The sequence below is a fragment of the Ranitomeya imitator genome, chromosome 5, assembly GCF_032444005.1.
Source record: "Ranitomeya imitator isolate aRanImi1 chromosome 5, aRanImi1.pri, whole genome shotgun sequence".
Taxonomy (NCBI): Eukaryota; Metazoa; Chordata; class Amphibia; order Anura; family Dendrobatidae; genus Ranitomeya; species Ranitomeya imitator.
The window spans coordinates 252,687,896-252,701,046 of record NC_091286.1 but is presented as its reverse complement, the minus strand read 5'-3'; the positions used below and the strand labels follow the sequence as shown (position 1 = coordinate 252,701,046).

Here is a 13,151-nt window from a genome sequence, read left to right as displayed (position 1 = left end):
CTAGCCGCTGACATCCTTCAATGCCTGGCACTGACAATACCATTGTTTTGACATTTTTGTTATGTTAGGCCTTCGAAGCCTGTCTGCGGTCCCTTCTTTCTACAACTACTACACTGACCAGGCCACTGCTGGCCGTGTTACCCTGGAACCAATTTAAAAGTGCCTACAGTCAGCCCAATTTTGTTATGTTAGGCCTTCGAAGACTGTCTGCCGTCACTCCTTCCACTAGACTTCCACTGACCATACACTGCTGCCCATGTACCCCTGGAACCAATTTAAAGTGCCTACAGCCAGCCCAATTTTGTTATGTTAGGCCTTCGAAGCCTGTCTGCGGTCACTCCTTCCACTAGACTTCCACTGACCAGACCACTGCTGCCCGTGTACCCCTGGAACCAATTTAAAAGTGCCTACAGCCAGCCCAAGTTTGTTATGTTAGGCCTTGGAAGCCTGTCTGCGGTCACTCCTTCCACTAGACTTCCACTGACCAGACCACTGCTGCCCGTGTACCCCTGGAACCAATTTAAAAGTGCCTACAGCCAGCCCAATTTTGTTATGTTAGGCCTTCGAAGCCTGTCTGCGGTCACTCCTTCCACTAGACTTCCACTGACCAGACCACTGCTGCCCGTGTACCCCTGGAACCAATTTAAAAGTGCCTACAGCCAGCCCAAGTTTGTTATGTTAGGCCTTGGAAGCCTGTCTGCGGTCACTCCTTCCACTAGACTTCCACTGACCAGACCACTGCTGCCCGTGTACCCCTGGAACCAATTTAAAAGTGCCTACAGCCAGCCCAAGTTTGTTATGTTAGGCCTTGGAAGCCTGTCTGCGGTCACTCCTTCCACTAGACTTCCACTGACCAGACCACTGCTGCCCGTGTACCCCTGGAACCAATTTAAAAGTGCCTACAGCCAGCCCAAGTTTGTTATGTTAGGCCTTCTAAGCCTGTCTGCGGTCCATTCTTTCAACTACTACTACACTGACCAGGTCACTGCTGCCCGTGTACCCCTGGAACCAATTTAAAATTGCCTACAGCCAGCCCAATTTTTTTATTTTAGGCCTTCGATGCCTGTCTGCGGTCCATTCTTTCAACTACTACTACACTGACCAGGTCACTGCTGTCCGTGTACCCCTGGAACCAATTTAAAATTGCCTACAGCCATGTGTTATTATTTTAGGCCTTCGATGCCTGTCTGCGGTCACTCCTTCCACTAGGCCTCCACTGACCACACCACTGCTGTCCGTGTACCCCTGGAACCAATTTAAAATTGCCTACAGCCAGCCCAATTTTTTTATTTTAGGCCTTCGATGCCTGTCTGCGGTCCATTCTTTCAACTACTACTACACTGACCAGGTCACTGCTGCCCGTGTACCCCTGGAACCAATTTAAAATTGCCTACAGCCATGTGTTATTATTTTAGGCCTTCGATGCCTGTCTGCGGTCACTCCTTCCACTAGGCCTCCACTGACCACACCACTGCTGTCCGTGTACCCCTGGAACCAATTTAAAATTGCCTACAGCCATGTGTTATTATTTTAGGCATTCGATGCCTGTCTGCGGTCCATTTTTTCAACTACTACTACACTGACCAGGTCACTGCTGCCCGTGTACCCCTGGAACCAATTTAAAATTGCCTACAGCCATGTGTTATTATTTTAGGCCTTCGATGCCTGTCTGCGGTCACTCCTTCCACTAGGCCTCCACTGACCACACCACTGCTGTCCGTGTACCCCTGGAACCAATTTAAAATTGCCTACAGCCAGCCCAATTTTTTTATTTTAGGCCTTCGATGCCTGTCTGCGGTCCATTCTTTCAACTACTACTACACTGACCAGGTCACTGCTGCCCGTGTACCCCTGGAACCAATTTAAAATTGCCTACAGCCATGTGTTATTATTTTAGGCCTTCGATGCCTGTCTGCGGTCCATTCTTTCAACTACTACTACACTGACCAGGTCACTGCTGCCCGTGTACCCCTGGAACCAATTTAAAATTGCCTACAGCCATGTGTTATTATTTTAGGCCTTCGATGCCTGTCTGCGGTCACTCCTTCCACTAGGCCTCCACTGACCACACCACTGCTGTCCGTGTACCCCTGGAACCAATTTAAAATTGCCTACAGCCATGTGTTATTATTTTAGGCCTTCGATGCCTGTCTGCGGTCACTCCTTCCACTAGGCCTCCACTGACCACACCACTGCTGTCCGTGTACCCCTGGAACCAATTTAAAATTGCCTACAGCCATGTGTTATTATTTTAGGCCTTCGATGCCTGTCTGCGGTCACTCCTTCCACTAGGCCTCCACTGACCACACCACTGCTGTCCGTGTACCCCTGGAACCAATTTAAAATTGCCTACAGCCATGTGTTATTATTTTAGGCCTTCGATGCCTGTCTGCGGTCCATTCTTTCAACTACTACTACACTGACCAGGTCACTGCTGCCCGTGTACCCCTGGAACCAATTTAAAATTGCCTACAGCCATGTGTTATTATTTTAGGCCTTCGATGCCTGTCTGCGGTCACTCCTTCCACTAGGCCTCCACTGACCACACCACTGCTGTCCGTGTACCCCTGGAACCAATTTAAAATTGCCTACAGCCAGCCCAATTTTTTTATTTTAGGCCTTCGATGCCTGTCTGCGGTCCATTCTTTCAACTACTACTACACTGACCAGGTCACTGCTGCCCGTGTACCCCTGGAACCAATTTAAAATTGCCTACAGCCATGTGTTATTATTTTAGGCATTCGATGCCTGTCTGCGGTCCATTTTTTCAACTACTACTACACTGACCAGGTCACTGCTGCCCGTGTACCCCTGGAACCAATTTAAAATTGCCTACAGCCATGTGTTATTATTTTAGGCCTTCGATGCCTGTCTGCGGTCACTCCTTCCACTAGGCCTCCACTGACCACACCACTGCTGCCCGTGTACCCCTGGAACCAATTTAAAATTGCCTACAGCCAGCCCAATTTTTTTATTTTAGGCCTTCGATGCCTGTCTGCGGTCCATTCTTTCAACTACTACTACACTGACCAGGTCACTGCTGCCCGTGTACCCCTGGAACCAATTTAAAATTGCCTACAGCCATGTGTTATTATTTTAGGCCTTCGATGCCTGTCTGCGGTCACTCCTTCCACTAGGCCTCCACTGACCACACCACTGCTGTCCGTGTACCCCTGGAACCAATTTAAAATTGCCTACAGCCATGTGTTATTATTTTAGGCCTTCGATGCCTGTCTGCGGTCCATTCTTTCAACTACTACTACACTGACCAGGGCACTGCTGGCCGTGTACCCCTGGAACCAACATCAGAAAATATAAAAATAAGTATTTTGCTTATAAAAAAGAAAATACTGGTGAGATATCAAATGCAGACATTTTAACATTAAAAACAAACACACAACTAAAATCTGGTACAGTACTAAAAATGGCCACCAGCTACAATTACTTTCTCCTGCAAGTAGTTAACTGAAAGTTTTTTTAAATTGAAAACACACATATGGCATCCACCGAGTGTTGTCCTGTCGCGTCTTCTTTATATTATTGCCGAGAAGATGCAAAATAATGAAAATAATAAAATCATTAATTACCAAAATAATAGAGAAAGTCAACACCACATTGCAAATAAACATTCATTCCAAATAAAGAAGCAGGGCGCGTCCGAGGGTGAGTATATACCTAATAAGAATATAATCACCCTCGGACGCGCAATGCTTATTTCCAACAGCCTTCCTTCCTAAGAATCAGCCCTTCCGTCGTGTAGAGAGACGTTGTGTTACACTCCAAGGTGTTCCCCAGGTTGCCTTTCCTGAGCTTCGATCTTCCGGCTCTCGTTTAGTAGTTCTTGGAAACTACTCTGCATTAGGCCTTCAAATTGGGTATGGGGTGTAGAGAGATGGTGTGTTCCACTCCAAGGTGTTCCCCAGGTTGCCTTTCCTGAGCTTCGATCTTCCGGCTCTCGTTTAGTAGTTGTTGGAAACTACGCTGCATTAGGCCTTCAAATTGGGTATGGGGTGTAGCGAGAGGGTGTGTTACACTCCAAGGTGTTCCCCAGGTTGCCTTTCCTGAGCTTCGATCTTCCGGCTCTCGTTTAGTAGTTCTTGGAAACTACACTGCATTAGGCCTTCAAATTGGGTATGGGGTGTAGAGAGAGGGTGTGTTACACTCCAAGGTGTTCCCCAGGTTGCCTTTCCTGAGCTTCGATATTCCGGCTCTCGTTTAGTAGTTGTCGGGAACTACGCTGCATTAGGCCTACAAATTGGGTATGGGGCGTAGAGAGAGGGTGTGTTACACTCCAAGGTGTTCCCCAGGTTGCCTTTCCTGAGCTTCGATATTCCGGCTCTCGTTTAGTAGTTGTCGGAAACTACGCTGCATTAGGCCTACAAATTGGGTATGGGGTGTAGAGAGAGGGTGTGTTACACTCCAAGGTGTTCCCCAGGTTGCCTTTCCTGAGCTTCGATCTTCATGCTCTCGTTTAGTAGTTGTCGGAAACTACGCTGCATTAGGCCTACAAATTGGGTATGGGGTGTAGAGAGAGGGTTTGTTACACTCCAAGGTGTTCCCCAGGTTGCCTTTCCTGAGCTTCGATCTTCCGGCTCTCGTTTAGTAGTTGTTGGAAACTACGCTGCATTAGGCCTTCAAATTGGGTATGGGGTGTAGCGAGAGGGTGTGTTACACTCCAAGGTGTTCCCCAGGTTGCCTTTCCTGAGCTTCGATCTTCCGGCTCTCGTTTAGTAGTTCTTGGAAACTACACTGCATTAGGCCTTCAAATTGGGTATGGGGTGTAGAGAGAGGGTGTGTTACACTCCAAGGTGTTCCCCAGGTTGCCTTTCCTGAGCTTCGATATTCCGGCTCTCGTTTAGTAGTTGTCGGAAACTACGCTGCATTAGGCCTACAAATTGGGTATGGGGTGTAGAGAGAGGGTGTGTTACACTCCAAGGTGTTCCCCAGGTTGCCTTTCCTGAGCTTCGATATTCCGGCTCTCGTTTAGTAGTTGTCGGAAACTACGCTGCATTAGGCCTACAAATTGGGTATGGGGTGTAGAGAGAGGGTGTGTTACACTCCAAGGTGTTCCCCAGGTTGCCTTTCCTGAGCTTCGATCTTCATGCTCTCGTTTAGTAGTTGTTGGAAACTACGCTGCATTAGGCCTTCAAATTGGGTATGGGGTGTAGCGAGAGGGTGTGTTACACTCCAAGGTGTTCCCCAGGTTGCCTTTCCTGAGCTTCGATCTTCCGGCTCTCGTTTAGTAGTTCTTGGAAACTACACTGCATTAGACCTTCAAATTGGGTATGGGGTGTAGAGAGAGGGTGTGTTACACTCTAAGGTGTTCCCCAGGTTTCCTTGCCATTGCTTCGGTCTTCCGACTCTCGTTTAGTAGTTGTAGAAAAGTACACTGCATTAGGCCATACAAAATGGGTATGGGGTGGAGAGAGATGGTGTGTTACACTCCAAGGTGTTCCCCAGGTTGCCTTTCCTGAGCTTCTATCTTCAGGCTCTCATTAAATTGTGGTTAAATGGAACAACTGCATTTGGCGTACTAGTTGGTTTGGGGCCTACTATCGGTGTCTGCCACTCCTTGCTGTTCTCCTCCACTGAACAAAGCTGTGCCGCCTGTTTACTACGGTTGCCAATTTTGAACTGCATTTCGACTACTTACTGATTTGGCCCTACTCTCTGTGTCAGCCTCTCATTCCAGTTGTCCTCCACTGCAATGCCCCCTGGTTATTCCTGTGTTACCAATTTTGAACTGCATTTAGCCCACTTTCTTCTTTGGGCCTATATCTGTGTTTCCACTTCATCGTGCCCATTGCCCAGCCAGTGATAGATGAGTCTGCTGGTACATTGACCCATAACGCAACATTCCCCGTGCACGCTACACAACAACATTGTGACCCTGCTGAAAGTCAGGTTGCTCTTCCCGCATACCATACCACCTTACACGGGGACAAAGAGGAAGGTGCAGATGAAAGTGCAGGTTCCTTCATCAGGTGGGGGGAGGAATACTAGTTGGCGACGTCACTGGCACAGGGCCTCTCATAGTACGCAAAAGTGTTGCTGCCGGTGGGAGGCGCCCCCGCCGTGCAAACACACCGCTGTACTTTGAGGGGCCCTGTGCCAGTGCCAATGCCAACGAGTGGGCCCCCCCTGCTTGCTCAGGTTCACAGCACTTGCAAAGTTGAAATACTTACCTCTCCCTGCTCCACTGCCGTGACGTGGTCCAGATTTCCTGGGCCCACTAATTACTTGAACCAGCCCTACCCCCCACAACTTTAGCCAAATGACCCCCAATTTCAAATGCCTTCCAATTATTATAAGGTAAATTACGCTTGACAAGCTTCATTAAGAAGAATGGATGGTTTTGACATTAAAATGGCCACTCTAGGTGTTTTCCTGGCCCCCACTCACTGCCGACTATGCTGCCCCATTGACTTGCATTGGGTTTCGTGTTTCGGTCGATCCCGACTTTACGTCATAATCGGCCGATTTCACTCGACCCGACTTTGGACATAGTCGGGTTTCGCAAAACCCGGCTCGACTCTAAAAAGGTCAAGGTCGCTCAACTCTAGTAATAATATAAAAAAAATAACAAAAATGTTTTAAAAACTTATGATTTAAACAGCAGCTATTTTTCTGATGGCACATTCCCTTTAAAGTCTAAAATGTGTTTAATGTTTTTTTTTAAGCAAAACTAACAAATATTGAGACTAAAATATGTTATAGTTCCTCCTGTTCAGTATTTGAATTATAGCAGCTCTCCGCAATAGTTTCATAGATAGATAGATTTTAGATAGATTCAATTGTGCTAAAAAGTTTACATACCCCAACAGAATTTTTGTTTTCTTGCCATTTTTTCAGATGATATGAATGATAACACCAAAACTTTTTCTCCACCCATGGTTAGTGGTTGGGTGAAGCCATTTATTGTTAACCCTGCTGTTCTGTTTAGATTTCACATACACTTGTACTGTTCCCGGTCATTTTTGACCGTCCTTATAAAATAATCATTTTTAGCTAATCTAAGTGGTTTTTTTAAACAGTTTTTGCACTATTATATTGCTTGTGAAGATGGTTGTTCAAATACCAGAAAAAAAAATACAAAGCTTGTTTTATATTTTTTTTATATCCAAAAGGGAACATGGTATTTTTTCAATTTTTGTAAAAATTGATTATTTTTGCAGATAACAAAAAAATCTTGATCTAAATGTTAACTATAAGTAATAATATCAAACATTATGTAGATATACTTTTTTCAAAGGCAAAAAAAAAAAAAAAGCTTTTTTCTCTATAAAATGGCAAAAAACGTTGTTTTTTATACACTTATACTGTTCCCGGTCATTTTTGACCGGACCTAACAAAGTTGTGATTTGTACCTAATTCAAGTGTTATTTGATTACCTGTTGCATTGTTTTACTGTATGTGAACATGGTTTTCAATAATCAGATGAAAAATTAAATCAAAAACTTTTATTTTTTTAATCAAATAAATTAACATTTTTTGCAATATTTGCTTCATATTGCACATAAAAACTTTTCTTTATTCTAAACTATATACAAACTTTTCAAAAAAAAAAAGTTTTTTTGTCAAAAACAAATGATAAATGCGATCAATGTATTACTTGCATTGATCACATGTATAATTTACATGACGCTTGCACAAGTATTTTGCACATTTGCAACACATAATATTAGATTTATGGTTACTGGACGTTGGACAGAATGAGCATCTTTTTCGCTTGCAGCTGGTTGCGATGGTGGAAGCCGTTTCAGTATCAGTGGTGGTCGAAGCTGTTGGCTCGCCGTCTCCACCATGCTCTCGAATTTGTCGGGCCACTTTTTCTGCACTCTCATTTCTTGCATTTCGTGGCCGTGTTTTTACATATGGATTAGTGAGAGACTTCCCCAATTCCTCAATAAAAAGCCGTCGTTTGTGTAATTTTTTTTCTTGCCATTTGGGGTTTATTTCCCGCCACAATACAAAGTCATTATAGGCAGATACATCGATCAGGTTGTAAAAGAGAATCATAGGCCACCTATTTGTTTTTCTTTTACATGTATACGTGCCTACAAGCTGGTCTAATGTGTCAACAGCACCTTTAGTGGCGTTATAGTGAAGAATCATGTCTGGCTTTCTGTCATCTCTCTCACTTATTTTTGCATCATGGTGCATGGTGCTCATGAGGATAACTTGTTTATTTTTTTTGGGAACGTACGACACTACCGTAATGTCCTTTGTAAAATAAAACATTGAACTGTGTACGTCTCTCTTATTGAGGATACCCTGTGGAAGTTCAGGTTTATTTTTTCGTACAGTACCCAGCATAGTTATATTGTTTTTTTGTAACATCTGCCCCAATTGGTAGGATGTGAAGAAATTGTCACAGGTAACGTTTCTCCCTTTGAGTCCATGGGTCAAGTCCAAAACTACCCTCATGCCTTGGTTTTTTTCAGGTCTTTCTAGAGGGTTTTTTCCAATATATACTTGAACATTTGCAGCATATGATGTTTTACTGTCACACAGAGTCCAGATTTTTATACCGTATTTTGCTGGTTTACTTGGAATGTATTGCCTGAATGGGCACCTGCCTCTAAATGACACCAGCTGCTCATCAACAGTGACATTTTCTACGGTATTATAACATTTTGGGAGTATCTCGACCCATTTACTCCACAAATCCCTAATTGGGGCAAGTTTATCTGTGCTTCTTCTTTCAGATCTATCCGTTTTGTCATCAAACCGTAGAACTCTGGAAATTTCGTGGAATCTTTCTAAAGACATGGTGGCCCTAAATATATGGCGCCCCGTTTCCGAATTCCACAAACTTTTAGTGGACTCTCCATATGATTTGTATACTCCAGCTAATAGAAGTAACCCGATGTAAGCATTCATAGCCGTCACATCGAAGTTCTTCCATTTATCGCCATAAACCTTTTTTCCCTCAATGTTTGTCATTTGGATAAGTATATTTTGCATGGCTATATTTATGAATAATAGGAATGCCGATTGAATGTCATCAATTCTAGCAATTGCATATCTAGTGGGACCTGGAGTATCTGTGATGACATTTGATGAAGACCTTCTACCAGTCGGAGCAGGAGGCTGCAATTTCCAAACGATATCTTTGTTTTTTGAATTGATTTCTTGCGTCAGACCGGTTGTCGGGGTTTCCACATCAGATTCACCCTCAGAATCCGAGTTCTCGGCAATATCTTCATCCTCACTAATGTTGTCCTCCTCTTCGGAGACATTTTCAGGTGGGACATCCTCATCTGTATCGGAGTCGTTTATAAACTCCTCCAATTCAGCTTGGGTGAAGTGTCTTCTTCTCATGCTGTAAGGCATCACTGTTGAATGAAAAAATAAAATATATCCATAAACAATGAATGAAAAAAAAAATCAAAACAATTTCGCAACAATACACACAATAACGTCCCGTCACACATTGAGATATGCCCTGTGATTATGGTGCTGGAGCGTCGCAAACAAAAATGAGGCATGCACTCATTCTATCACAGCAGTGAGAATATGTACTCATAAGCAGACATTGAGTCTACACAACCCTAATGCTAACCCCCTATCATCCATTCTATCACAGCAGTGAGAATATGTACTCATAAGCAGACATTGAGTCTACACAACCCTAATGCTAACCCCCTATCATCCATTTTATCACAGCAGTGAGAATATTGAATAATTTTAGAATAAAAGAATAATTTATCTGTAACATACCTGTAAAAATGGGACTTCAGAGCTCTGCCGTCTGAACCTCTGCTCACTCTGTGTTGTCTCCAGCTGAACTGAAACTCTACACTGCTATGTTATCTGTCTACAGATAAGATCAGAGCAGACACCACCCTGCAGCAGGAAAAAGCTCACAGTACAACACTTTAGGTGAATTCTGCTTAGGACAGCATTGCACAGTGTAATACTGTACAACCAGCAAACACATGGAAAATCAGAAAATCATGATTTACAATATGAAATGTTGACAACTGAATGCAACTAGATCTATATGAACAGCAGGGTAAATAAAAACCAGTGAAATAAATTGCGCATAGCTATACTGGAAGCGAATCCGTCGGCTGTATCGCAACTTGAAAATGTTGGTATGTGTAAATCTGTTCTGACCAAAAGTAGTCAGATACATTGATAAATAGTAGTAGATGCAATATATAGTTCAAAATGAGGTGATAGCACCTTTATTTTTGTCAAAAATTGTCTGGAGAGCTGAATAAAGGCCTATCGGTCATTTTTGACCGAACAGTACAAGTGTAAAAAAAATTGTACCAAATAAAGTAAACAAAAATTAAAAAAAAAAAAATTCCCACAGAGAGTACCCCCCTAATGACGAAAAGTCAGGGAGCCTCAAGTCTCAGAATCACACGCTGAATTTTTATAACATTATAGAATTTCAAAAACGGTCATTTTTGACCTAACAGAACAGCAGGGTTAAACTACTGTGTTTTCTCTTTTTAAACCATAATGATAACCCAAAACATCCAAATGACCCTGATCAAAGGTTCACATACCCTGGTGATTTTGGCCTGATAACATGCACAGAAGTTGACACAAATGGGTTTGAATGGCTACTAAAGGTAACATCTTGACCTGTTTGCTTGTAATCAGTGTGTGTTAAAACACAGTAGTCTGACAATAAATGGTTTCACATAACCATTAACTATGAGTGGAGAATAAGATTTGGTGTTATCTTTCATATTCTCTGAAAAAGGCCAAGAAAATAAAAATTCTGCGCAAATATATATATATATATATATATATATATATATATATATATATATATATATATTAGATTAAAGGGAACCTGGCAGCTGATACATGCTGCCCAAACATGTAACAGACACAGGCTGTTTGATTTCTAACATGTATGTTTGACTTTGTAAAACTACAGTATTTCAAAGAAAAATCTACTTTGTAAACCGACTGGGGATGAGTCAAAAGGCCGGCAGGTGACTTAGTCAAAGATGGCCGGCTTCTCCCCGCCCACTCTCTTTCAGTGACGAGTCTTTTCTGGCAGCAGGCAGGGAGAAGCCATCAAAGACCTGCCTGTCTGACTAATCTCCTGTGTGGCTCAGTCCCTTGCTACCTTTAAAGTATTTTTGTTTTTTTCTTAAACATTGTTTTTGGATTAATTGGAAGAGATTTAGTATATACTGTACCTTGGAGTCTTTGCAGCTTAATCATTTAACTTGTGCTGCTTCAGTTTTTTATTGTTTAAATAGATAGATTTGAAAAAAGCAAAAAATAAATTAAACAAAAATAGTACCTCTTGCATGAACATTGGCCTGGATTTATTCACATACACCGGAGTCTTTGGTGGTCGCGGTGGTGGAAGCTGAACATGGTTTTCATATCTTCTTACCATATAATACTCCTCTTCGTTAATTTCTTCTATGTTAGTTTTTGTTGGTGAAGAACATACTTTGCCATTAAACTGACCAACAACCTGAAAAGACATACTTAGCCGGTAGACTGGAAGTTCCCAAACATCTTCAGGTTTGTCATATAAACTAACAAGCAAGTATGAGTCTGTAATCTGCTCTTCCAAGTTCAATACCGATGTATTGGCCAATATATCCTCTCCCACAGTGAACAAGTCCCTTACCGAGATCTTTACATTCAAAGGAAGTTGAAAAAAATTGAAAAGTTCTGATAGGGAATATTGTCTGCTGTCATGCACAATCTCCATGAAGCCACCTTCTCCATACAAGGGAAGAATGACTTCTACAGAGTTACCATCTTTTGATTTTGTACATTCCAGGGAATCTACAAGAGTTTTTGTTCCCTCACAGAGGACTTCATAGGACTTGAACTTCTTCACCTGCAACAGGTCTCCGACATTTAGTGAAGAAAATTCATCATGTGCTGGATGAAATGATTTTGTTACTACCACATAGAGGTCAACCATTTCTGTCTTGGCGATATTTAGGTCATACACGGTAGGAAAGAAGCGAGGCCTCCTTTTGAATTTTCCCTTGTAGGTGGACGGGATAAGGAAATGTCTTTTTGGAGTATCACTTCGTGACTCTGAGGCAATAATTCTATCAGCTTGATATTTTTTGTGAACAACGATCCTCCTGCCGCATTTCAGTACTTTATAAGCCTTGCAATGTTTTAATGGTCCTTCTAGAATTTCTGCAACTAATGGAAATTCATTAGTAGTTTTTTCAAAGATATCTTGAATGTTTAATATGGGGCTGAAGAGTTTTAAATCACAGTGCTGAGTAATATCCAAAACCTCTACATCCAGATCTGACGAGAGGTTAAAAAAACCACCATCTGAAAGAAGATATAGAAAACACGTTGGCATTTGTCTTTCAAAATTATTGCGCTTTTTTATTTCAAACAAACAGTAACAGTTGACACATTAATTGTGGCACTTAGTATATGCATAGATCATAAATGACTTACCATATGTGCTATCTGTGCTACTCTCTGGGACCCTATAGGCAAGAGACCCACTGACATCTTAACATCTAGCAATATTCTACAGTCAATTAGATTACATTCAAGGGACAGTGTCATTGATCCTCATCACTTATAATTACTGAAGGATTGGCCTAGTCAAGCTCGGACTAGCCCACAGGAAAAACCCTTTTTGGCCCCTGTGCATTAGTGAGTTCCCCACTTCCCTATATGAGCAGTAGTGGGCATAATACACTTGATTTACTGTGTACAGACAAAGCCAGCATCTCCTCATTCATTTAACAAACTGTATAATTTATTATTTTATAGAGGCATAAGTAAATGTATGACTGAGGTGTAGCAAAGCCAGGTAGGACTGGGTTAAATCCTAGCACCGCAGGTCTTAATTAGATACACCTGCCAAGGTTTAACTAAGAACTATGGCCTGTGTTCACTAGGTGTGAAAGTCTGCTAAATGAAGCAGATTCGAGTGCGCTGAAGCAGGTGAGTGTCCAGCCAAAATGTGAGCTGTAGCTCGGAGAATGACAAGCCAGGGTATCTCTCTGAATGGAAACTGCATGAGTCAGCCAGGAAAGATAAGCAATCTGTGTACTGGAGCTGCAGACAAACATGTGGAAGCTGCAGCCTGTTCAATGTGAACTGTGCCCAGAGTTGAACACTTCAGGTTGGCACTTGGAGCTGCTGGTGCTCCGGATACAGAGACTGGTGGTATC

The 13,151-nt window shown here is 42.6% G+C and overlaps 1 protein-coding gene across 1 annotated transcript in view; it reads right to left on the bottom strand.

Annotated features, from left to right (window-relative positions):
* THEMIS (thymocyte selection associated) overlaps positions 1-13,151 on the bottom strand; it is a 107,571-nt gene that overhangs the window by 73,699 nt on the left and 20,721 nt on the right. The window contains exon 4 of the mRNA XM_069726066.1: positions 11,279-12,291. Within this exon, the coding sequence (XP_069582167.1) occupies positions 11,279-12,291 (1,013 nt within the window). The remainder of the gene's footprint in view (positions 1-11,278; positions 12,292-13,151) is intronic.